The following is a 27,813-nucleotide window of genomic DNA, read 5'->3' on the forward strand; positions in this document are numbered from 1 at the left end:
CGGTCCCGCTTTCTCGCGAATATCGGGTAGATCCATCCTTTGGTGGTTTCCCGAAACAGGCTCAGAGCGTGGGATAGTATCTTTCGCATTTTTACGGTATATGTCCCCAGCTTCTGTTTCGACGTGGTATGATCTGGGGGCATCAGCTGCTGACAGGACTCTTCCTGGTTCCCATTCTTTTCCTGGGATCACCTTGATCCAGACAGGTTGCCGAGGTTGTAGGCTGCACGTATCTTATGTTCCACGATCGAAATACTTTTTTTGCAGGTTTTGATGGTAGTATCTAGCTTCCTTAAACTGTGCTGATGGGACGAGTTTTGGTTTGTACAGCTTGGGGTGAGCTGGCAGCATGGACCTCAACTGTCTGCTCATAAGTAGTTGAGCAGGGGATGCCAGGTTATCAACTGGTGTATTCCGATATTCAAGGAATGCAAGGTATGGCTCAGTTCCACTCTGGTAGGATTTTTCAATAATCTGTTTCGCTGTTTGTACAGTTTTTTCTGCTAAACCGTTAGATTGCGGATGGTGGGGGCTGGAAGTAATGTGTTTGATTCCCCACTCTTTTGCAAATGTACTGAACTCGGCTGAAGAAAACTGTGGGCCATTGTCGGTCATTAACATTCTGGGAATGCCGAAACGTGCGAAATGTGGCTTCATCTTTTGGATGACTGCTTTGGAGGTCATGCTGGTGAGTTTGTCCACTTCAAAATAGCGGCTATAGTAATCGACTATGATCAGATGTTCCTCCCCCTGAACGAGAAAATGTCAGCTCCGATACGTTCCCAGGGGTATTCAGGTAGCTCCGTGTTGATCAGAGGGTGCTTCCGAGGTTGCATTTGTAAGCGGCCACAACTGATACATTGGCTGATCGTTTCTTCGATGTTTCTGTTGATACCAGGCCAGTAGACGATTGATCTGGCCCGTTGTTTCGTTTTCTCCATTCCCATGTGTGAGTGGTGTAGTTGTTGCAGGATCTCTCTGCGCATTGTCGCCGGGATGACGATTTTGTCTCCTTTTAGAACAATACCATTGGCTATCGATAGCTCATGACGGGTGTTCCAGTATTTTTGAATTTTCTCAGAACAGCTGGATCTGGTTTCTGGCCATCCAGTGATGATGGTGCTGGTTAGAGAGGATAGTTCGGGGTCGGATTCGGTTGATGATTTAATGCACAACAGTCGACTGTCACTCATCGGTACGTTCTTAAATAGAGTGTGAACAAAGACTTCTGTCTCTCGTTCGAATTCTGCGTCCGTCTCAGGGAGTGGGAGGCGTGAAAGAGCATCGGCTACAGGGATGCTTGTTCTGGGCACGTGTTCAACTGACAAGTTGTACGGCTGGATCTGTAGCATCAGACGTTGCAGTCGTGGAGCGTAACTGAAATGCCTCGAGATAGGATGGATTCAAGTGGTTTGTGATCGGAGAGAACCTTGACTGGCCGTCCATACACACATTGGTGGAAATGCTTGCATGCGAAGGCAATGGCCAGTGCTTCTTTTTCAATCTGTGAGTATTTTTGCTCGGCTGATGAAAGCGATCTTGATGCAAAGGCACAGATTCCACCGTCGCACGTTAATGTAGCTCAAAGGCCATGTTGCGACGCGTCAACTTTCAGTACGACATCCTCAGAAGTTGGGTTGAAGTATTTTAGGTTTTTGCAAATGCTGTTCTTGATATTGGCGAACGCTTTGTTGTGCTCTGAGGTCCACTGGAAACTGCCGTCAGTTCTGTGCTCTTTTAAAAGAGTTCTGAGTGGGTGCTTCAATGTTGACAGATTCGGGATATATTTGCCAAGGTAGTTGACCATACCCAGCAGCGATTGTAACTCTTCAGGTCCCTTAGGCTTGGGCATTTGGCGAATGGCAAGAATTTTATTTGGGTCTGGTTTGATACCTTCCGAGGTCAATATGTGCCCAAAGTATGGAATTTCTGTCTTGCCAAAGATGCACTTTTCTCTGTTGAAACGAACATCTTTTTCACGCGTGACTTGTAAAGTTTTCTCCAGGTTGCTGTCGTGCTCCTCGTCTGTTGCTCCATGAACAACAATGTCATCGATAAGGAGGCCCAGACCTGCCGTCTCGATAAGCTCAGCAAATATTTCTTCCATCTTTCTTTGGAAGTCATCCTGGGCGCAATTCAGACCAAAGGGATATCGCCGGAAGCGAAACCTTCCAAATGCTGTGTTAAAGGCAGTTAGATTAGCTGACTCATCGTCGAGTTCCATGCTCCAATAGCCATGGCGTGCATCAAGCTTAGATAATTTCTTGGAATTGGCGCATTTTATGGCAACATCGTCGAATATTGGTATTGGGTGGCGCGGTCTCTTGATGCATTTGTTCAGGTTTCTAGGGTCCAGGCACAAACGGAGACTTCCGTCGGGCTTCTCACCAATGACTATTGAATTAACCCGTTCCGTCGGTTTTGATATTTTCTCGATAACGCCAAGGGTTTCGAGACGGCTAAGCTCTGCTTTGAATCGATTCTGCATGGATATAGGGATCCTTTTTGGTGGCTGTACTGTAGGCTGACAATTCTCCTTCAAGTAAATGTGGCATTTACCTTCTAGTTTTCCAATCCCTTGGAAGACGTCCTCGTACTCAGAAAGGATTCTGTCGACAGTTTGATCTGGCTTCTTGGTAACTTCATTCAGGAATTTGATCAGGCCTAGTGACACGCTTGAGTTCTTGCACAAGAGAGGTTGTTTAGCGGTACTGACAATGTAGAATATGTGGACCTCTGGATCTTGGTTGTCTTTTCTTTGGAGTTTCAGGTTGCAGGTTCCTAGTACTTTGAGTTTGCCATCACAATAGGAAGTAAGTATATCAGAGGTGTTAAGCATAGATGGCTGTGGGTTTAGCATGCTATAGATTTGTGACGGTAGCACGTTGACTTCAGCGCCAGTGTCGATTTTGAAGTTCACACGAGTGTTTTGTTCAACTAATCTGATGGTAGCGATCGTGCTGCTCTCAGCAGCACTGTCTATGGAGTCTATGAAAAATTCTGAGGTTGCCGCACAGTCTTCGACAACCATCAGGCGATCATGCTGGATATTATGGACTGATTTGCTCCTACATGCACGGGCGAAGTGGTTTAAGCTACCACATTTCGAACATTTTTTTCCTTTTGCAGGGCATCTCTGTTCATTACTGTATGGGCCACCACAGAAATAGCAATCTTTGTTTGCTCTGCTATCAGATACTCTCCTACCAACTGCATCAACTTCCTGTTTGAGAGTCTGCTTTGCTTCATTATGCATGGTTTGTAGTTGTGCTTGGGTTTCCTGGAATGTTCTGCATCTCAGGACAGCTCTGTCCAAAGTTAGGCTCCCACCTTCAGTAAGAAGTCTTTCTCTGAGCCTATCATTCTTCAGCCCAAAAATGAGTTGATCTCTCACCATCTCATCTTGCTGGCTGTAGCTGCAATTCTGTGCAGCTAGCTTGAGATCAGTAATGTATTGTTCAATGGTTTCAAACTCTTTCTGGTTCCGCTTGTGGAACTTGAAGCGTTCAAAGATGGGATTGGAAGAGGGCTCAACATGGTTTTTGAACAGTCTTAGGTACTCAGTTGGATTGTTTTCACTGCCATCCGGAACAACAAAGGTACTAAAAATGTCTCTGCCCTTCTCTCCTACCCATATGAGGAGGTAGGAGCACTTCACTGCATTAGATTTTCCATTTAAGGGGCCACTGAACATTAACTCCACATGCTTGGAGAATCTTGTCCAGGCATCTTTCAAGTTAGGCTGGTTCCAGTCGATAAATGGAGAGGTTGTAGATGGGTCCATTGTTCTGACACCATGAACAATTCTTCTATTTAAGGTTTAATTGGAAACCCAAACACCTATAAAAAAATAAAGCAATAAGCAAAAGCAAGCAATAAGCAAAAGCAAGCAATAAATAAGCACTATGCAATAACCACAGGCAGCAAGCGGGGCGGGTATTTAGCTGAGCCCCAACGTTGCAGTCCTTAGGCAAGGAGACCCCAATGCTGAAGGAAAAGTAGAAACACACCCTCCTCTCCCTAAACAGAGTCCAACAAAGGGAAAAACCTTTCCCTAATCGGCTCCAAACTTGTGTTCTTAAGTTCTTTGGCTAAGCAACAACACAATACAAATAGAGAAATCTAAAAGAAAGTATTCCCCCTCCCCAAAAAAGGGCCAGATCAAGGGCCAGCAAACAGCTTCCCAGCTACATTATAGAAAAGGGGTGGTTGTAGAGACTGTTTAGGGGCTCTTTTGATTGGAATTAGAAAGTTCTTGAACTCTTTTAAAGGGTCAAAACAGATTGATGTGTGAATAGCATCCCAAGTGCTTTTCTGCACTCCCGCCTCCATGATATTGGACCAGAATTTTGGGACTGTTGTTTTGTCCTGAAAAGTTGAAAGGTCTAATAAGAGCTCCTCCTGGGTCAATAACATCACCCCCACAGCTCCAGGGACAGTAGCCCTAAATTTTGTAAATCAGTTGTTGTTCACAGACAGGTTTTCATGAGAATTAAAAGAAAAACAAGCACGTTTTTTGAACTGAAAGTAAAGACAAACATTAAAGCTTAAGATGAACAGAAATTATTCCATATATGAAAGGGCTCCCCCTTCCTCGACCCTCGCTCTTTATACAAAAGTCTTAAAGTTCTTAAAATATACTTCTCATTGAAATTCGACAGCACTTTTGTTTGAGCAGTCTTTCTAAGAATTGTGACTAAAGTTAAACTTTAGGGAAATAATGAGGGCTGAGGAAGGCACGGTCCCATCATATACAGAATAATTTCTGTTAGTTATAAGTTTTAATGCTGCCCCTTACTTTCAATTTAAAAAAGCTTGTTTTTTTCTAATTTCTGACTGTTTTTCAAATAATCCCAGGAACTCTTGTGTAAAATTCCTCCCAGAATGTTTCCTCTCCATTGACAATTCTTGTCGTGGAAAAACTCTCTGCAAAAAAATTCCCCCAAATTTTTTTTTGCACATTTCACATAACAAATACTAAATGCAAAAAATAAGGAAACTGCATAGCTTACAGCATTATTTACAGAGACTATGAGGGTTGTGGTCTAATAAAAGGATTTATCCCTATTTGAACTGTTATTTATTGTCATGGAAAGGTATTGTAGTCTTCAAAAATACCTACATATTTTTTACCTTTCAACAATGCTTAATCAGATGGCTATCATAAAATTTTGATTGGATGTATTTGGTGATAGGAGAGCCATAGGGGAGCCATATTTGGTGATGCGGTAGGAGAGCCAGCTGCCCTTCACTGTCTTTGGTTACTTAAAACGGTTACTAGAACTTTTGATTTCTGTTCAAATGAGCCCTTTTTGATCTTCTAGGACGATTGATTCCAAATGATAACCCAAATAAATAAACCCAAAAATAAGCAAATAAACACAAATCCGTGATTTTTCTTCTGGCAAAAAATATTTTTGCCATATTTTTGCATATAGGAGTGAACCCTATCTTTTCAGCAAGGTTCTCTGTATGTGAATCTTGTGGTGGGTTTTCATTAAGATCGCCTAAATTTTGGGGGGTGTCCTCCTCTCAATTTTGATAATAGGCAAATTTTCTCAGACACGTTGCTTTTCATGGGTAACAATAAACTTTAACAAAAAACTTTTTTGTTAACAATAAACTTTTTTTTAGTTTTCATTAAGATCGCCTAAATTTTGGGGGGTGTCCTCCTCTCATTTTTGAAAAATAGGCAAATTTTCTCAGACACGTTGCTTTTCATGGGTGACAATAAACTCCAATAAATTTTATATGTTTTTTGAGTGAACAAGGGCCGATTCTTTTGAAGTATCTATTTTTATCACAGTTATTTTTTAGAGTTTTTTAGAATTTCCGTTTCTATTGGGCTGAGTTGTTTCGTACTTGTTACAGTTGCTCTGTAGAGTTTCTTACGATGAACTGTTAGAAAGGTGGTCATATTTGGTCTTGATTCTTCGATCATCTAGGAGCTCTTAGGGATCATTCCCTATGCCGAGATTCCCAGAGTTTCCCAAGAGTATTCTCTGGAAACAACACTATTACCTGAGTAAATCAAAAGACACTATGTGGATCCAAGTTTTCAAATTATCTGCTATATATTGGGAACGGCTTGGGAGATCAAATTGAAACTTTCAGAGTGTGGAGGAGGAGTCGACTGAACCCCAAATTTCGGCTTAAAGAAGGAGAGGCAAATAATAAAAAAAACGCTATACGTTTTTATGTCATTAAATGAGCATACCTGTAATGTCTTGGGAATGTCTTGGAGGGTCAAGTTGAAACTTTATGGGGCTGTTAGGGAAAGGAAGAGGGAGGGGAGGCAAGGAACTAAAACTTATTTGTTCGTGAGAGGGAGAAGGGGCTCAATAATTTTTAGCTCTTAAGGAGGGGAAGGGGCTAAACCAAAATGTTTTGCACTGTAAACTGCAATGGGACTTTTAATCTACTCTCCGATATGTAGCAAGGTAAATCCAAAGAAGGTATATGTTGCCAACTTATCAAAATGGCGCATCTGAACCATCACAGGAATAGCTTTGGTTATCAAGTTGAAACTTTCAGAGAGTATTAAGGGGGAAGCAGCAGTGGACGTCGAAATTTGAATTGGAGGCTGCAAAATCTTGGGTGCATCTCGGGGATAGAGTTGAAACTTTCAGGTAGAATAGAAAATAAAGATAGGGCGGTCAGAGGGTCTTAGAATTTTATATTGGCAGGAGGAGAGCGATAAATTAAAAGAGGTTAAATGTTGTTTGATTAACAAAGTAATCTATTTAAAATATGTTGGGAACAGCTTAGGGGACCAAGTTGAAATTTTGAGGGAGTCTTTTTGAGAAAGGGCCATGTGACCTTGAATTTTAACATGGTATAGGGGGTAGAGAAGGGCTAAACAGGTTTTGTCTCAAATCAGCCTAAGAGTGTTGGTACTATAAGCCCTATAAGACTAAATCAGTTCAAGATGAAGGTGCGATTTAAATCGGAAGACAATTTAATTACTCCAGTTAACAGAACGGGTTATTCGCCATATTTCAAGAATGGCTTATGGATTTGAAACTTTCAAGAGGTTTTGTAAGGTCAAGCCAACCTAAAATTTTGGCTTTAGGTATGGGACAGTGGTAAACGCTTATTATGGGTATAAAGGTGTATGTGTTTTTTATATGCTTGTTACAGCCTGAACACTTTGCTTATTCAGGCTACAAAGAAAGCATATCTTTGATATGCGGGGAGCATCCTTGGGGATGCAGCTGAAATTCTCATGTAGTGTGCAGCTAAAAATGCCATGTTAGCAATTCACTTGTACGTTTAAGCCCTCATGCAAATCAGAATTTTTTTCACGTATAATTGACGAGATCAGTATCGGTAACAGTAGGTCGGGATTTAGGTGAAACTTTTAGGATGTTCTGGGGAAGAGTTGGCCTCATATCTATTGTTTAGAAGCAGGAGCACATGGGTCGCAACAAAAATATGTCTCTGATCCGCTTAAATTTTGTGCACTATGGCAACACTGAGCATAATTTTTGTAATTTAGTCCCATTATTCTCGTTTCATTTTATTAATCATTATTCATTAATTTTGTTGTCATTTTATTTCTCCATGCAAGCTCAATATGAAAAATCCAACTCAGTGATTATTTTATGGAATTTATGTTGAAGATGTTTGTTTTCAAAGTAATTTTCTAACATGATCATTTAATTTTGATTTGTTTCTAACTCTGTAGAATTTGCGCAGTTTTTGCGCAACTAAATCTAAAATCTTTTTATTCCAAAAGGACTCACAACTGGCAATCCGCCGAAACTTATTTCTTGTTCGTCATAATACTTGTTATACAAACAACAAAGAGACAAATAAAACAAAATGCATGAAGTCAATTAATCATTGAATTAAAAAAAACTACGTCACATAATTATGCTCGCATTTTAGAATTATGCTATTCAAAAAAAAAAAAATTGTTCACAGCTCATATGCTGCTGGATGATCATTTGAAGTTTGGGAACAATTGCTGAAGCTTTGTGAGGGAGTCTGGATTCGAGGAAATGATGAAAGAGGGAAAAGATATCCTGGTAAATTGGGTGGTTAAAAAGGGACAATTCAAAGTATTGGCAAGGATTCTGACGGCAGTCAATTTGGGTTTCAAGCTTTAAGTACCCAAGCAAACCCAAATAAGGAACCGTAGGCCCCCTCGATGCAATCACTAAAGTCATAATCAGTGCCCTCTCTGATTATGCTATTAAATATGCTACTGTAATTATGCTATTGAAAAAAAAAATGGGAACAAAATTTTGTTCACAGCTCGTATGGTGATGATGAGATGAATTTCGGACTCCTCTTGACTACATGGTCACTCAGGTCCTCTCTATCTATTCTTCAAGTATTTACTCCTACACTGGAAATTAAATGAATCCCAGCGTCTTTAATTACATCTTCTTGTCACATCCAATTTTTTCTAAGAATTGCACTACTAAGGGCGTGACCGTGGTATTTAGTTCATCACTTAAGAAACCACCAAATAAATTCACTGAAATATTTCCCTTTTGTTCCTTGAAAAATGATTCTATGTGGCTTCTCTGATGCATATAATGATCACAATCAATTAAAATATATTCAGCTGTCTCTTTGACTCTCACAATGATCACAGATATCATCCTCTCCGTGAAATCTTGCAAGGTACGAATGAGTACCTGCATGTCTGGACCTTAGACGAAAAGCTATGGTTCCTTCTCTTCTGGTCAGATTCCTGTAAAGTTTCAGTTCTCACTTCCTTCTTGTTTTTTTGCGTTGTAAACTAATTTACAGAGAGGTTACGATTTTCTTCAAAGTAGTATTGCTGCTCATATGCTGCTGGATGATCATTTGAAGTTTGGAAACAATTGCTGCCACTATGAGGGAGTCTGGATTCAAGGAAATGATGAAAGAGGGAAATGATATCCCGGTGAATAAGGTGGTTTAAAAAGGACAATTCAAAGTATTAGCAGGGATTCTGACGGCAGTCAATTTGGTTTTCAAGCTTTAAGTACCCAAGTAAGCCCAAATAAGGAACCTTAGGCTCCCGCGATGCAATCACTAAAGTCCTAATCAGTTTCCATCAATGTCAGACTTCTCGGATACCAGTGGAGACTGATAAACGTTTTGTACATGTATTGAAGAGGCGGCGAGGGGCTGTGTCCCTTGAAAGAATTTTCATAATTAACAGAACTGATTGACTATCTATTTAACGTACCTCGGTGATTTTATTATATTTCTGTTTTCAAACGACAAGAAGTAACAGATGTATAATTTTATGTAATTTAGTAACAGTATTCTCTTGTCAGATTCCGATTTGATACTGCCAAAAAGTGTGTGTCTGTTATTTTTATTACCTTTACTAAATTTGGTCTGATAATCTAATTCCACAGTAATTATTCTGACTGTTCCATTTAGAATAATTGTTTATTTTTCTTATTGAAATTATTTATTTCACATATTCGCAAATTTTATATTTTGTGGTTTATTGCACCAGGATATTCAGCCTCTTTGTTTCAGTGATTTATTTTGCGTCAGGTCTACTGTTAATTCTCACAATACAAGCGGTAGTGTTGATTTCCATGTACCTAGAGGCATCTTTTCTCTTTCTTATTTTTCTGTCTTATATTGAGGTACACGGATATGTGATATTAAGATTATTGATGAACTCAATATATATAGAAAAACTATTAAGGAATTTCTTTTTGTAGAATATGAATTTTGATTTATTTAGTGAAGATTTTGATGATGTATATTTCCCAGAGGTAATATAATAATGTCTAATTGTTTCATGCTTATTGTTTACTATGGTGGTGTTGGATGTCAAACTTTTTTTTTGGGGGGGGGGTCTCTACCTACCCTGGGACACCCAATTGTTCAGTTTGGGACGGGTGTCAGTGGCGTGTCTCAGTAAGCTTAGCCAGAATCGACCCATCTCTAAATGGGTACCTGGAGAAATCTCGGGAAGGTAAACAGGAAGGGTATGCGAAAGTACAGGATGGTTGGCCCCCAACCCCCCATTGCACTTCCAGGCTGAAGGGCCAAGAAAAGAAGATCAGCACCGCCGGTAGGGATTGTAAAGTCTAATGCCGTATCCTTTACTTTTTTTTAGTTAGTTACAATTATTTGTTTGTCATGTGTTTTTTCTAAACAAATCTATTTATTTAATAAATAGATTATTAATGTCTAGAATTTAATATTTATTTAATAAACCTATTATAACTTTGTTATACTTGGATTCTAATTTTTTAGAGAAGGAGAATTTGAGTCTTGTTCAATTAACAGAGGATAAATCAGGGCTGAGAGACCGCACCATGGCAGAGAATCCTGGTAATAATTTCTTTAGCAGTATTGATCAAGAAGAACTCTATAAGATTGAACAAGCTCTAACATCAGAGCAAGCAAAACAAATTCTTGGCGATAGTCTTTCTGGTATTCTAGGTAAACACTTCTTTTGTATTTTGGGGATTAGGTCAAATATTAGTTTGAGACCAGAATCATGGGGGGGATTTTCAAGGGGACCTAGTTTAAGGTTTGAATAACAATGTAAAAGGTGGGCTCATCTGAGGGAAACATCTCAATAAACAAAGGTGCCTTGTTTTAGATGTCATACATTAGATGCCTTATTTTATGCTCCTTTTCAGTATAATAGTCTTCACCCTGACAATACACCCTCCCTTCCCCCTGGTGGTCCCATATATAACCCTAGGGTATATATCAAACTAAAAGAAAACACTAAAACAATGAGATTTTTACTTTATAATATGCAGTATATTTCTATAAATCAGATTATCATGTTTTCTTCGAGTGCTGTCCGCAATTTAATTCCTTTAGAACAATATTTTCATCCATTATTACTATCAATCATGGTGGCGAAAGTGAGTTTCTTTGAGTCTAGATAGGAGCTATCCATTTGACTCATCAAGTGATGAACAAAATGAAGAAATATGCTATTGGGGCTATGTATGGGACCATCAAGGGGTTAGGGTATTATGTCAGAGCAGCGACTATTATATTAAAAAGAAACATAAAATAAGCAGACTAAAGATATTGCTTTTCTTTTATGAAGACGTTGTTTTAGAAGAGTCTCTCTCCTCCTGTGTTACGGAGATTTGACTGGTACGTAAATGCATTTTTTATGCTACTTATTATAACAAGTTAGTGTGGGGGAGGAGTAGGACGAGACAATTTTTCTCGGGGCTTGTCTTTGTTCTCAACGGGTCTGATGGGGAACACCATCCGAAACAGTGATCTTTAAGATTCGCCTAGCAGTACTACTACTACTACTAACAACCGGCCTTAGCACATCTATGGAGGTTTTTGCCTAAAAATGGATTTTGTCTCAGGCCAAGTGCAATGGAATGTGGATCTACCAATATGTCAAAGTTTCTTAAGCAGCCAGAGGATTTTTCTTAGGCTATTTAGTTCTTTGATTTATATATAAGCTATAATCCAACAGAGGGAAAATTTCTAGTGGGAGGGGGTAGTATCAAGAAAAGTGAAAATTTTGTGGAAACATATTCTGCACGAAATGGATGAAATTTGAGTTAGGAATCTGCCAGCATTCGATATTGTCCGATAAAATGCATTGCTACTATGGGTGAAATACGATACAAACATTTGGTTGGTTTAAGTTGGTTCAAACATTGAAAAGTTGTATGGTTACAAATATAAATTTTAAAAGAGAAAACGCAAAGCTATTGGGTTTTAAGATAGGGTGTTTTTATTGTTGTCTCCCTTTGTTTTCTATTTCATCTGTTCTTCTCCTGCTAAATTTTCTGTGATTAAAGGGAGCTTTTTTTTTCTCTCGAAACTTGAAGCCGAGACATGACTGAGAAACAAAATAAAAACAAGGTAAGACAAACGCGTCAGCACACACCTTACTTTCAATGCTTGAAGGAGGAATGTCTTGTCAAAATTACTAATAAGTTTTTTTGGCTTTGCACTTTTATCAGGAACCAAACCACCTTGGGTCTTTTCCCATCGAATTCGTTTGTTAACTCCTTCAAGCAAGGCTTCAACATATGTATAAATATGTATGTTATGTAATATATATATATATATATATATATATATATATATATATATATATATATATATATATATATATATATATATATATATATATATATATAAATGCATATTAAATAAAAAATATGTTTTTTTAACTAAAAGTAAGGAGTAGCATTAAACCTTAAAACGAACTGAAACTATTGCGTATATGAGGGGGGAACACCCCATCGTCATTACCTCACTCTTTACGCTAAAGTTCAATTTTTTTTTTCAATTCTTTAGGAATGACCCCTGAATCACAAAAGCCGTTTGATTAGAATAAATAGCTCTTTTGAAAGTACTAAAAAACGTTCAGCTACTCCTTATATATATATATATATATATATATAGAATAAATAGCTCTTTTGAAAGTACTAAAAAACGTTCAGCTACTCCTTATATATATATATATATATATATATATATATATATATATATATATATATATATATATATATATATATCCCTCATGAAAATGTTCTTCACTTAGTCATCGTATCATAAATTTCAACCTTTGAGAACCATACGATTTAAGTTTCTAGTTCGTAACTACAAAAATAAGAAATTTGCATTTACCCTCGGAACAATGGTAACGAACGCGTCTATAAAGCGTAACGGATGCGTGTTATCAAGTAAAAATTCTGAAGTAGCCAATTGGTTTAGTGCTATCAAAAAGGAACGGTTTAGTACTGCAGTAAATATAATAAATATAATATAATAAAATATGATAAATAATAAATAATAGATAATATAGAAAAAAAAGGCGATAGAAATGAAATAGAAAGCAAAGGAATTTTGTTTTTCAAAACTGAAAAAAAAAAAATGTTCTATAATTTATCAACAACCTATTATCTTAGCGTTCTTTTTTTCTTCTTTAAAACCTATATCTTGTATTCTAGGATGATATAATTTTTTCTAAATTAATATTTTGGCACTTTATCTAAGTCGTCAGCAAGGCACAGAAAAATATTAGATATGGCTTCAAATGAAATATGTGACTATCAAAACTATAATTAATGATTAAAACAGTCCTAGAATCTTCACTTCAAGGAAGTTCAACTGGGACTGAAAAAAACAAAAAAAAACAAAAAAAAACACGAAACAAGGCAATTAATTCAGGTAAAAACAAATCAGCTGTGTGTTTTTAAGGGCATTTGTTTGGGCATTAAACAATTTGTTCGAGTGACAATAGAAAAAAACTAAGTTAAGTTTTAATACTCTTTTAAATCGAGATTGAGAGAATGTTCAATCAATGCATTGTAGTGATGATTCTAGGACTTTTAATTTTAGTTTTAATAGTCATGCATTTTATTCTGTCTTGTTTTATATTTATCTGCTTGTGACGGCTCTTATATCTATAGCCGTATATTCATTTAGGAAAAATTTCTAAATTTAGTCTATATATATATATATATATATATATATATATATATATATATATATATATATATATATATATATATATATATATATATATATATATATATATATATATATATATATATATGTATATATTATATATATATGTATATATTATATATATATTATATATATATATATATATATATATATATATATATATATATATATATATATATATATATATATATATATATATATATATATATATATATATATATATATATATATATATATATATATATATATATATATATATATATATATATATATATATATATATATATCATGAAAAGAGAAATCACCAATGCAACAGCACAAACACAAAAAAAAAGAAAAAAAAAGAGAGACAGAAGGAGAAAAGGAAGACTGTTTTCCTAAATTAGTGATTAATATAGACCAGCACTTGAATGAGGCCTTAACCCTACTCATCCATACAATCAAATAGGTCAAACAGCATAGCCACACACAATCAACCATAAAGAATAATCCATGGACAGGCAGTCATGTCGTCAATAAGTATAAGTCGTCATTTACCAAACAATAGAAAAAATAATATAGACAAATAATTCAGAGGCAACACCCAAGATAAGGGCTCATCAGGAGAATACACTGGCCTATATAGGGTTTCGCCACTCTAAATTCTCTACCCAGCACAGTGTTGTGGCTACCACAGAATATCCATGGCATCCCCGCGTCAGGTATCACCCCCAAAATATATGCCTATGAAAGAAAAAAAACCCAGCAAATTTAAAACAACCAAGTAAAACCAAAACAAGCTTATCCTGTTAATATATCCCTCCCTTTAGCAACAATAGGTAAACTAAATATTATAAATTTTACCAAATCACAAATATTAACACATTGCAAAAAACCTGAATGAACTAAACAATTATAGAATTCATCTTTACCATGTGGCTAATTTTTAAGAAAATCCGCTCAATTAGAAACACAATTCAAAATAAATGGCGCTGCGACAACATTTCTCGACCCTCCGAGATGTAAAATCACCAGTGGAACAGCACAAACACAGAAACAAACAACACCATAAAACCAAGCATAAAAAATATAAACTATAAAAAATAATATTAAGTAATAAAAAATATATATTAAATAACATAAGTAATTAATAACAAATAGATAATTTGAAAAAATTTAATCATATACACAAAAGAGAAAGACAGAAGGAGAAAGGAAGACTGTTTCTCTACTTTAGTAATTAACAAAGATCAGTACTTGAACGAGGCCTTAACTCTACTCATCCATCCAATTACATAGGTCAAAGAGCATAGCTATACACAATCAACCGCAAAGAATAGTCCATGGACAGGCAGTCGTGTCGTAAGTAAGTATAAGTCGTCATATACCGAATATTAAAAAAATAAATAAGACAAATATATATATATATATATATATATATATATATATATATATATATATATATATATATATATATATATATATATATATATATATATATATATATATATATATATATATATATATATATATATATATATATATATATATATATATATATATATATATATATATATATATATATATATATATATATATATATATATATATATATAAATATATATATATATATATATATATATATATATATATATATATATATATATATATATATATATATATATATATATATATATATATATATATATATATCTACTTTCATACATATTCATATATTTATCTACTTTCAGAAGAAGACGAAGAGCCAATACTTGAATACTTTGCAACAACTGATAGCGGAGTTGAAGGAGATGAAAATGTAGACGCAGAGGAGCTGGAAAGTGGTGGGGATGGTAAGAGGCTTTAAAATTGTATCTTGTGTCCTTAGCACAGCATCTAGTTTAGGCGTTGGTGTGCAATATGGATCAGTCTTGACATAAATTATAACAATTCAGTGACATGTGTGACACCACATCCTTTAACAAAAACATTTAACCTTCATCACCAAGACCGTTAGGATTTCCTGAAACTGAAAAAAAATTCCTGAAACTGAAAAAAAAATTCCTGAATTATAACAATTCAAGGACATGTGTGACACCACATCCTATAACAAAAACATTTAACCTGCATCACCAAGACCGTTAGGATTTCCTGAAACTGAAAAAAAAATTCCTGAAACTGAAAAAAAAATTCCTGAATTATAACAATTCAAGGACATGTGTGACACCACATCCTATAACAAAAACATTTAACCTGCATCACCAAGACCGTTAGGATTTCCTGAAACTGAAAAAAAATTGCTGAAACTGAAAAAAAAATTCCTGAATTATAACAATTCAAGGACATATGTGACACCACATCCTATAACAAAAACATTTAACCTGCATCACCAAGACCGTTAGGATTTCCTGAAACTGAAAAAAAAATTTCTGAAACTGAAAAAAAAATTCCTGAATTATAACAATTCAAGGACATGTGTGACACCACATCCTATAACAAAAACATTTAACCTGCATCACCAAGACCGTTAGGATTTCCTGAAACTGAAAAAAAATTCCTGAAACTGAAAAAAAAATTCCTGAATTATAACAATTCAAGGACATATGTGACACCACATCCTATAACAAAAACATTTAACCTGCATCACCAAGACCGTTAGGATTTCCTGAAACTGAAAAAAAATTCCTGAAACTGAAAAAAAAATTCCTGAATTATAACAATTCAAGGACATGTGTGACACCACATCCTATAACAAAAACATTTAACCTGCATCACCAAGACCGTTAGGATTTCCTGAAACTGAAAAAAAATTCCTGAAACTGAAAAAAAAATTCCTGAATTATAACAATTCAAGGACATGCGTGACACCACATCCTTTAACACAAACATTTAACCTGCATCACCAAGACCGTTAGGATTTCCTAGTAATGTTTGGTGTCAGAACCACTTCACACTTTCGTATTTAAGAAAGTGTGATTTCTTAATATATAAGAAACGGTTTTATTTCATATTTAGAGAAAACCGTTTGAAAAATATTTAAAATAAAACTTTAACGTTTCAATATTATTCAAGGACCGTTGGAGACCAAAACTGTTCAAGATTCACGTTATGCGTGTAATAATTCTGTTTGTGCGATCACGCCTACCTCTCTTCAAAAGAACTAGTAATTATACAGTAAATGTAAACATATTCATCGTCAATGAAGTAGTATGTAAAAGCTTATATTAACAGAATGCCAAGTAAAATTGTTGATATAATTGATAATTGTTGATCGGTTGGATCAATGCTAATCGATTAAATGGATTTCTGAATAATTGATTGATCTATTTTCATTAAAAATAAATCGGCGTCAATTTCCCCTCAATGAAATCAAGAGAAAGTGGTGACATATTGACTACAAGACTTAACGTAAGCTCCAACCTAAACAGACGGATTTAAACAAATACAGACTGATACGACCCTTCCCTTTGCAATGTGGGTCGCAATTTACCAGCGGCAGTGATATTGTGTGAGATTCGAGCTGGGCAATTCAAATGTTTTGCCCAGTCCTCATAGTGGCTAAGATGTCCATAGTACAAATAAGTCTACTTAGATTCACTTAGCTTAGACATTTATTTAGCCACTGGTATACCACTGGTAGCCCTAACTAGTCTGGGTCTAGTATCTTACTGTGAAAATGCTATGCTTTTTTGCTAATTTTTTTTTTTTAAGTATCTTTAAATGAACCTTTGATTTGCCCTATTTTTGATAGGGGTGCAGAAAGCTTGGAAATTATCTATTGTATCAGGAATTTTGCATGCCGCCGTGGAAAAAGTGTGGTAGCATAGTAGCAATGCTTATTGGCAGTTTTCATGGCTTAGTGAAATATGTGGGCAGATTTGGCAGCTTTTAGAATTGTGTGAAATTGTGCTACTGACAGTTTAGGAACTTTTTCCATAGCTGTCCACATATTTACTCTGTTCGGTTTGTGGCCTCAAATTGCTCTTAAAAACTCTCCTTCCCACTTCACGCACCTGATTTCATGTGCACACACTTGGTGGGATGGACATCTTAAGACAGCAAAAGGAAAACCTAGTAATAATTTGAAATTGTTAGAAATCATAGGAAAAAATCATGTTTCTTTCGGTGCCAATGATATTCCGCTGACTGTGTGTCTGGTGAACCCTACTTACTGACTTTTTGAGTGACTAAATCCTGCTTCATAAATGACCTGAGTCGTTAAAGCTGCCCTGGCCCTGGGTTAGGTACCATTGATGCTCCACCCTTGTAATTGCCTACGTTACATTGTCCTTTTTTGGAGTGATATGTTGAATATTAGTTATTTTTTCCAGATCTTGGTTTGCTGCAATTGATAACAATGGATCATTGCTATTCAGCTGCACCTTTTCAACGGCTTGCCGAAGAATTTGAGAATGTTGACATTCATGACAGTGAAGAAGAGGCAGAACCAACCACGGGAGAGATTATCCATGACGAAATTGAACTGCAGCCTAGTGTTCATGAAGAGACTGTCCCAATTGTAAGTAATTTCTTTTGGGATGGCTATGTTAATTTGAAGATTGCAGCTAACAGTGTTACGTAGGAAACAAACACAAAAAACACAAAAATATTTTCAGAGCTGTTTTACTGTTTCCCAGGATGATACATTATTCTAAATATCCCCTCAACTGAACCTGCAATCCCATTCTAAGCAGATGCAATACATCCTATTTTGTTTTCAGTAAAATGCATGTAGTGATCATATTATTTGTACCTAATCTGACATTAGTAAATTTTAGGACCATTACAAGCTTTTTTAAAAGGACTTAGATTGGAGTATTCCTATATCAATACATTTTTTGACGATTCTTTTGATATTTTGACTCAATTCAATGTTCAATAATTGATCTTTACTCAATTCAATATTTGTAAAATTCCAATGTATTAATAATTTGAAGTTTTTAATGGAACACAGCATCAGTGGACAATGCATAAATGAACGTATTCACCAGCTAAAATTATTCAATTCTTCAATTAGGAATAATAATTATTTTTGATATTGATAGTATTCTAATATCTGTACTAGTTTAGTCAATGGATTTGTGTAGCACTTCGTGAGTGCATACCTCCTTGTATCAGTCCTGTGGAAACTGGGGTCACATCCTAAGCCAACACGGCATCAGTGGACAATGCATAAATGAACGTATTCACCAGCTAAAATTATTCAATTCTTCAATTAGGAATAATAATTATTTTTAATATTGATGCTATTACTAACATATGTACTCGTTTAGTCAATGGATTTATGTAGCACTTCGTGAGTGCATACCTCCTGGTATCGGCCCTGTGGAGGCTGAGGTCACATCCTAAGCCAAATATTGCCAAATAGAGATCAATCCACTCGGCCACTGAAGACAATAATTATTTACATTAGAATATTAGCTAATATATTTGTGACCCCGTCCTATTCAACTTAAAAAAGAATATTTCAATATATGAATTGTTTGCTTGTTTTTTTTTTCGTTTCTTATCGAATCGTACATCTGTTTACTGGGTGATAAGTATATAAACTAGTATATTCTTATTGTAATTTTTGGCCTCTTGGAGAACGAAGGAAATATTTAGGGAGGGCTAGGTTGAGGGATGGTCCTTACAGTTGTATTGTGTGTGGAGAGATTGATGATTATTTGTAACATTTTTATGGCACTTGGTATTAACCAAGTGACATATAGCAATCGCAAGTTCTATCGGTTGGTCTGTCGGTCCCGGTTTTGCTACTTTTGGCACCTCCAGGTAAGCTAGGACGATGAAATTTGGCAGGTGTATCAAGGACCGGACCAGATTAAATTAGAAATAGTCGTTTTCGCGATTTGACCATCTGGAGGGGGGGGGGGAGTGGGGGAGGGGGGGTTAATTCGGCAAAAATAGAAAAATTGAAGTATTTTCAACTTACGAACGGTTGATCAGATCTTAATGAAATTTGATTTTTGGAAGGATATCGTGTCTCAGAGGTGTTATTTTAAATCCCGACCGGACCTGGTGACTTTGGGGGGGGGGGGGAGTTGGGAGGGTGAAACCTAAAATCTTGGTAAACACCTAGAGTGGAGGGATCGAGATGAAACTTGGTGGAAAAATATGCACAAGTTCTAGATACATGATTGACATAATCGGAACCGATCCGATCTCTTTTGGGTAGTTGGGGGGGGGGCGGTTAATTCTGGAAAATTAGAAAAAATGAGGTCTTTTTAACTTACGAACGGGTGATCGGATCTCAATGAAATTTGATATTTAGAAGGATATCGTATGTCAGAGCTCTCATTTTAAATCTCGACCGGATCTGGTGACATTGGGAGGGAGTTGGGAGGGGGGAACCTAAAATTTTGGAAAACACTTAGAGTTCAGGGATCGGGATGAAACTTGGTGAGAAAAATAAGCACAAGTCCTAGATACATGATTGACATAACCGGAACGGATCCGCTCTCTTTGGGGTAGTTGGGGGGGGGGGGTAATTCTGAAAAATTAGAAAAAATGAGGTATTTTTAACTTACGAAAGGGTGATCGTATCTCAATGAAATTTAATATTTAGAAGGATATCGTGTCTCAAAGCTCTTATTTTAAATCCCGACCGAATCTGGTGACATTGGGGGAGTTCGGGGTGGGGGAAGCTAAAATCATGGAAAACGCTTCGATTGGGGGGATCGGGATGAAGCTTGGCGGGAAAAATAAGCAGAAGTCTTAGATATGTGATTTACATAGTCGGAACTGATCCGCTCTATTGGAGGGGGGGTTAATTCTAAAAAATTAGAAAAAAATGACTTATTTTTAACTTACGAATGAGTGTTCGGATCTTCATGAAACTTCATATTTGGAAGGACCTCGTACCTCAGATCTCTATTTTAAATCTCAACCGGATCCAGTGTCATTGGGGGGGGGACCGGGGATCTTAGAAAATACTTAAAGCGGAGAGATCAGGATGAAACTGGACGGGAAGAATAAAAACCTGTCTAAGATACGTGACTGATAAAGGGAGAGGAAAAATTAGAAAAATGAGGTATTTATAACTTACGAGTGGGTGATCGGATCTGACTGATTTTTGATATTTAGAAGGGCATCGTGACTCAGAGCTCTTATTTTAAATTCTAACCGGCATTAAGCCTCTGATTTTCCTTTTAAATCAATCTATTGATTCTTACAATTGTGTTAGAGTTCCTACCATATGAGCTCTTGGCTCTTAGCTCTTCTTGCCTCGTCACAAGTGCCATATGAGCTCTTAGCTCTTGTTTAGGGGATGTTAGGAATTGAGGGAATTGTGGGTGGAAAGTTTTGGTAGGAAGGCTGGGGGAGAGATAAGATTTTTGAAATGTTGAAAAGTAGGTTTTATTTAGATATAAAAACATTGAAAGGTTTGTTTGGGTAGGTATGAAGTATTGTCAAAATTTTCTTGAATAGTAAGTTCTAGTGTTCTTTGCTAGTTTACGTTTTGATGTTGTATTTTTCGCTTTTTTGCTGTGTTTCACCATGGCCCAATAGGACTTTCATGTGAATTAATCTATCTATCTATGCTTACTTAAATTAAGAATATATAAATTAGTATAATTTGATAATTTATTGAAAACCCGTCTTTGTACTAAAAGAAAGTGACGGAGCACTGCAAAGAAAAGAAAAGAAGCAAAATATCACTATACAACTATGTCAAGGTAACTATAGTTGAAGAACTTGGCTCCAAACATGTCTTGAAATCTCGTGGTTGTGTTTGTTTAGGTGGTCGTGGTTGTGTGTTTAGGATCTGCAATATGAAGACTGTTGATGACAGTTGAAGACTGTTGATGAAGACAGTTTTGATTGCGTGTCCAAATTGGATATCTCAGTAGGCATTTTGCGAAACGGAAAAAAGTGGAGCGGATTTTCAATTTATCATCATTTGTCAGAATCTTGCAGAAGGGTGCAATGTAGAGGATATGGGGGAGAGCAACAGTCTTGTACAGCGTTACAAGATAACTGCGATTAAAACAAAGCTTAGCAGAGATTATGGAAGCATAGGCTGCTGATGCGCGGCGTTTGATGAGTTCTGCTAGGAGATTACAAGTATGAGGAATGGTGTTTCCAATAGGAATACCAAGATAAACGATTTGATCAGACGGGCAGATCTTTGAATTCCCAAGTACAATTTCAAGAAGAAGTGGGCCTTTCCAGTTAAAAAGCATGACGTCGAACTTTGCAGCGTTAAATTCAAGACCAAATTTTAAATATTTTGCTTGCAGTTTATAGCAAGTTTCATAAATTTTGTCCATTGTTCGAATATTGTTAAAAATGTCATCAGCACAAGTGACTAAGGAGATATTTAGGCCAGAGAGAACCCAATACATCTCACACTGGTCCTGAGCTTCGAGGACATAATTATTGAAATAACGAGAGGAGGCAATTGCACCCCGCCTGACTCCTCTCTTGACTGGTATAGTTCTACCCAGTGGCCTTGCCATTTCATTTTGCCTAAGAGGAATTTTAAGGCGGACTTGTAGCTTAGCATGCTGCTTTGCAACCTTTAGTTTTAAACAAGACGAAAGAGACTTAATGGGTCTGAATTAGCTCTTCCATCAAGCCTAGATGTCAAAGCCAATGTATACCCAAATAGAACCCAACATTTATCCAGATCTTATATGTTTAATTCTTGTTGTTGTTTTATTCTATAGAGAAAGAGAAAAATTTATTCATTAAACAGATAATAAACAAAAAATGGTTACTACCTCCCCTGAAAAGCAAAGCTTGTCCGAGGGGGAGATAGAGAAAACAAAATACATAAAATAAAAGAAAACTAGACCACCGACACCACTAATACCACCACACTCAACTATAAATATGAAAAAAACACAACATCATTAATTTACTTTTCCTCTGGGAACTGTATATCATCATAACCCCCACAATAAATAAAATAAACGAATGAATCACAACTCATTATCTAAAAAAAGAAGTTCCTTAATGGTTTTTCGAAATATAACAGGGTCTCCAATACCCCTTATATTAATCGTCAAACTATTCCATTTCCGTGTACCTCTATATAAAACAGAAAAACATGAACGTGAAAAATGCTTCTAGGTACACTTAAATCAACACCACCCCTTGAATCGTGTGAATGAACAAAAGACCTAACGCATAATAAATCACTAAAACAGCGTGGTTGAATATCCTGCAGTAATCTAAAAATAAACCACAATACATAAAATTCACGGAGGCTCGCAGCTCGCAAAATTTTCAAGGTTCGAAAAAATTCCTGAACAGATTGACGAGGAGGAATCCTTGCTAAAAGCCTAACTACGTGATTTTGTAGAACACTTATTGGTTTAAGGATAGATGGAAAAGTGGAGAGCCAGATACTTGAACAATAAAGTATATACGGGTGTATAAGAGAAAAATAAAGATGGCGGAGGAGAGATTTAGGGGAAAAAAATGTGTGAGTTTCTTCATTATAACTAGATTTCTTGCCAGAATTTTACTAGTTAAACTTACATGGTGGTTAAAAGTTAAAGTTCCACCAATTACAATCCCAAGGTAGTTAAAAGAAACAGTCCGATTTCATAGCTCCATTACATGTATTTAATTCCTTCATCCATGGGTAAAATATAATATAGTATATATATCTTTAATATCATATTATATAATTAATATTATATAATATTTTTTAATATATCTTATCTTGTTTTTTAATATATCTTTGTATTTTTGTATTGTTTATTTTTGTATTGTTTGTATTTTTTTTTGTATTTTTGCATTGTTATTTTTGTATATTTGTGCATTGTTTTTTATATTTAAAAAACAATGTTTTTTATATATATATTAAAAATTTTTTTTTAATATATCTTTAATATTTTATATATATCTTATAATATCTTTGATATTTTGTTTGGATCAACTTTTAAGTTGTATGAAACAAACGAGTCTGCAAACAAATTTCTGAGGAGGAGGTAAAAAAAAATAATATTGATGAAAAGGTAGTATTTGTTCCGGATTGGACCACAAATTTGTTCTTTTTAAACAGTTTTGCCCTCGAGCTCAGAGGTCAAGGTTAACGTATTCACAAATTGAACCCAATACACACCTTGGTCTTAGATATTTAATACTTTTTGCTATTCTTTTACAGATATCTTTGATATTAGATGTTTTTGATGAATTTCAAAATGTGTAAGGATTTTAATCAACTTGACTTTGTTGAATTTGGTCCATTGGACTTTTTTTGGGACTAAATTGAATCATTAGACTAAATAAATTATTGGAGCTGGCGGGACGGGAGTGCAGATAATATTATAGAGGATATCCAGCTGTCGAGTAATTATGGAATTATTGAATTTCAGGATCGTGAATGTCCACCATCCCCTCCACGGAGATCTCAGAGGCAGGTGGACAAAGCGGAACGTGAACAAGTAGAGAAGATACTAGCTGAAAACTATGAACTACTTAGGAAAGAGAAAATACTGCAACAAGGTGACAAAACTAGTGAGGAGCCAATTGATGTAAGTTACTATTTCAGATTCGCATGTAGTTTGAATTTTTGGTTCGAAGTTTTACATCTTAAGCTATTTTTGAAAATCAAGGGGATACCTGCACACTAGTGTGCCCTTGTTCCCCTCTAAGACGATTAAAAAAAAAACAGTTTCTTCTGAAAAAAATCGATCTAAAAATGTAGTTTTTTCCTGTTTCATCCTCTCTCCCTCCCCCAAAAAGTTTTGAATTTTGAGGAGCTTCAACATTTTAATGAATGAGACTTTGCCTAAATTCTTCATACTCTAGAGATGTTTGAGCTTTGACCGGAAATTTTTGAAATAAGACTGCATGATGCTGAAATTTACTTTTCTTGACTTACCAAAATTAAATAAGAAATCCGTTCGGGAATTTTTTGACTAAAATTGAAAAATCTTTGAACATCAAACTGCCAAACACATTTTTTCATCATATTTTTATTCATCCACAGCGTATCTTGCTTCGTATTTCCCAACTAGATAGGTTCCATATCTTTTGAGTCCAAGGCACAAGTATACAAGCACGAAACACAAGATTTAACACAAGTTCGTCTTAACCGGTATCATCTTGCTGAAAATTTCACTGGTTTAATTCCATAATTCAACTAGTTGTGATCTGGGGAAATGAATTTCAAGATATGAGGTATCCCATGACGATGATATTATGGACTGAAAAAGGTCAAAATTGGAATTCTAAAACTTATTTATCCAAAAAATAACTGGTATCCCCTATCTTCCGTCTAAGGCCAGAATAAGAATATAGGAGCCCTTGGCTAGTTTACTCTAAAAATACACTTTTTCTGTATGGAGGATTTTAGATTAAGATCCCTTGTCTTTAAATGGTATGAACCTCATATCTTTGCTAAATCTTGATTTATCAGGTTTTAAGGAGTCATAAAAATGTTCCTTAATTAAAAAAAGAACAAAAAACAGTATGGTTTCGAAACCCTACTCAAATCATTTGAATTGTATTTTCAAAACCTGGAGCTACCGTACAGAAAAAAGACTCAAACAAAAAATCTGGGAACTTTAGTTATTCAGTAGTTAAAACAAGCATATAAACCTTTATTCTACGTGGTTTTCTAAGCCTTAGACATAGGAAAGAAGCAGATAAAATGTAAGGTGTTTCAGCTCGAAATTGCCTTCCCAGGGCATGCTTAGGCTCTGACTCATTTCTAAAAAAGCTACTTTCCAAGATAGGAAAAAGCCCGTCACCTAAAATTGTACGATTTTTATTGTCTTCAGTTTGCTCCAAAAAGGGGTATTTTCCCCTCCCCTTGTTTTTGAGTTATTTATGGCTTTAGACAATAAACCTGATTTATGTTTTGCTGCACTCTTGCATGAGGAAGAATATTCCAAGAGATTTCTTTTTCAACGAAAATTTGATTATATTTACGGCTACCTTTGGTGCTGGATAGATCGTATTTCTTAATGTCCCAAGGTATCTCCGTTTGCCACACGCATAACCGACTAATTTTTTTTTTTGGGGGGGGGGACCTAGTTTGTCGATGAATTCCTTATCAAGACACAGGCGGAAAACCAGTTTATTACATGCCTATTTTTTTAATTATTTTATTAACTATTTGTTAGTTATTTCATTAGCTGAAGGCAGATCAAATCTTATGGTGAACGATGTAACTTCGTGAGTTAAAGAATTGAAAATTTAACTGTCCAAAATTAATGTTTATTCTAGTTAATAACGTATATTCAAGTACAGTTTGTTATTTAAGGAGAAGGAAGGGTCAGTTGGACGTGTTAGAAGAAGGAGTAGAAAATCGACGACATCGTCTCGTCCTGAATCTTCCCTAAGCATGAAGATAGATGAGGAGGAATTAGATGAAACTCAAGACGAAGTTGAAGAAGAAGTTGATATCGATACTGATGCTGATTCAGCACGGGAAGCATCTGAAGAAGAAAGTGAAGATGAATCCTTATTGGGTTAGTGCACAACTCTTAGTGCCTTTTATAATAAGCAATTTTACTTTGTCTGAAGTTATAATGAGGCCTAATTCTGTTATATTATAATTGTTTTTTATAAGCACTCATATAAAATCCACTTACAACTTGCACTAAAAAATTGAATGGTGTTAAAAATCTGTGCTATATAAGTAAAATCCAGACTTTTTTATGTTTTGAAACCCATGATTGGCATTAATTTGGGTTTAACAGGTGTGGAGTGAAAAGAGAACACTTCGTGAGACCGTTGTGAATCGTTGACTAGTTTGAATATTCCCCTCCCATTCCTGAACACCATCAGTAATCACAAATTATTTATATTAAGGTTCTTACTTTGGAAGAATTAAGGGCAAGTAAGTTACTTTAAATTAAACAAAGATTGTGTTTTAAAGTTTAGTGTGTAAAATTTGTGTCTTTATGGGAATTACTAGCGAAGAATACGCAACCAGTGATAATTGATAAGGAAACGGGGTCTAATAAGAATTAATCTGCCTGGCACCAATGAAGTGGACAATATGGCAACCACAGATTATCAGAAATCACATTCTTCATTACTTAATTCGACTTAATTGACTTAGAACTCTTGCTCGGTAACGTTGCCAGCGTAGAGGGAACCGGACGTCAGCGCCGATAGTCTTCTCCAGAGTGTTCTGTCCTGGGCAAGGGTTAGAGCTTCACCGATCGATGTTCCTGATAGCAAGTCGACCGCGGATGACGTCCGCCGTCTTGTGCGTGGTCTACCTCTGGGGCGTTTCCAGCCATTTGCAATTGGATCTAAGTAAAAAATGAGTCGGGTGGGTGTTTGAGTGGGCAGGTGAAATAGATGACCGTACCAATGCAGTGAGCGAAACTCAAGCTTTCAGACAGGGGTGGCAATTTAAAAGACCGGAGGATATTCGAGTTCATGGTTGGTATTCTCGAGTTTGGCGCCTCGATAGGTACGACGATTCTTCACAGACAACAGCAGTCGCTGAGATAGGATGATCTTATCCCGCATCTTCATTGTTGACTTATCATTGCTATTCCCGGCATACTTGGCTGTGTCAGATCTCTGGAACCAAGTGTTTGCAACGGTAAGATTGCTTACCGGACAGCAGTTCAGCATTCTCTCCCCATTGTCACATAGGCTATCCTCTATTACGGGTCCAACGGCGAAATTCCCCTGGCCAGACTCATTTGAAATGCTAGTATCCATGTCTCCTAGGATGACGAGGTAGTCATGAATGGTACCGACGAGAGCTCAGAACTTACTAGGATATAGAACACATGCTTTTCTGTTTTCATCGGCTTCATTTTTTGGGGCACAACAGGTCATGATGGTTATTTTTCAATCGAGCCTTGCTCTCAGTAGCCTGGATGTTACTGGTGTGAACTACAGGAGGGTCTTGCGTGATTTGCTATTCAGTATCATGTCGACGCCTTCTTTTTCTGACTTCCACCAGACCAGAGCAGTGTGTGCCCTTCACCAGTGCCCTTCACCATTTCAAGGGAGATGTGTTTCAGTAGCTCCACCTATTGATACGCTATTTCATTTCTTAGTTTTTGGCTAAAAAATGCTTAGAATCGGGTAAAGGTAAACGTCCTTGGGCGGTCCGGGGTCGAAGAGGGGGTTTAAATGGCATATCCAAGGCTTAATTTCTGGTTCCATTTGTAGCAACAGGAGTTTCGGGAGGGGGATTTTTTTTTGTTCATGACATGAAAAAGGTTTTATTTTATTTTTGAATTTAATTTACTGTAGCAGAAATTATAATCCCCCGTCTTTCTGTTTTAATTTGGGGTTTGAGACATCTGCCTGTCAGGGCTTTTTTTCATATCGTGACCACAAACTTAACAAACAGTTCATGATCAATTGATTAGAAATTGTCCAGAGTCGAAACATTGTTGTAGAGTGTTTGTAGTTGAAACATTCTTGTGAGTCGATTCTATTGAAGTAAAACTTCAAATT

General features: G+C 36.1%; 1 protein-coding gene across 1 annotated transcript in view; it reads left to right on the forward strand.

Annotated features, from left to right (window-relative positions):
• Nucleotides 1–27,813, forward strand: part of LOC136031542 (PHD finger protein 3-like) — a 151,024-nt gene that overhangs the window by 16,164 nt on the left and 107,047 nt on the right. Inside the window, exons 3-7 of the mRNA XM_065711212.1 lie at nucleotides 10,222–10,410; nucleotides 15,171–15,272; nucleotides 17,751–17,938; nucleotides 23,748–23,906; nucleotides 25,643–25,850. Coding sequence (XP_065567284.1) covers nucleotides 10,222–10,410; nucleotides 15,171–15,272; nucleotides 17,751–17,938; nucleotides 23,748–23,906; nucleotides 25,643–25,850 — 846 coding nt within the window. The remainder of the gene's footprint in view (nucleotides 1–10,221; nucleotides 10,411–15,170; nucleotides 15,273–17,750; nucleotides 17,939–23,747; nucleotides 23,907–25,642; nucleotides 25,851–27,813) is intronic.

The sequence above is a fragment of the Artemia franciscana genome, chromosome 9 (genome assembly GCF_032884065.1).
Source record: "Artemia franciscana chromosome 9, ASM3288406v1, whole genome shotgun sequence".
In the NCBI taxonomy this organism is placed as follows: domain Eukaryota; kingdom Metazoa; phylum Arthropoda; class Branchiopoda; order Anostraca; family Artemiidae; genus Artemia; species Artemia franciscana.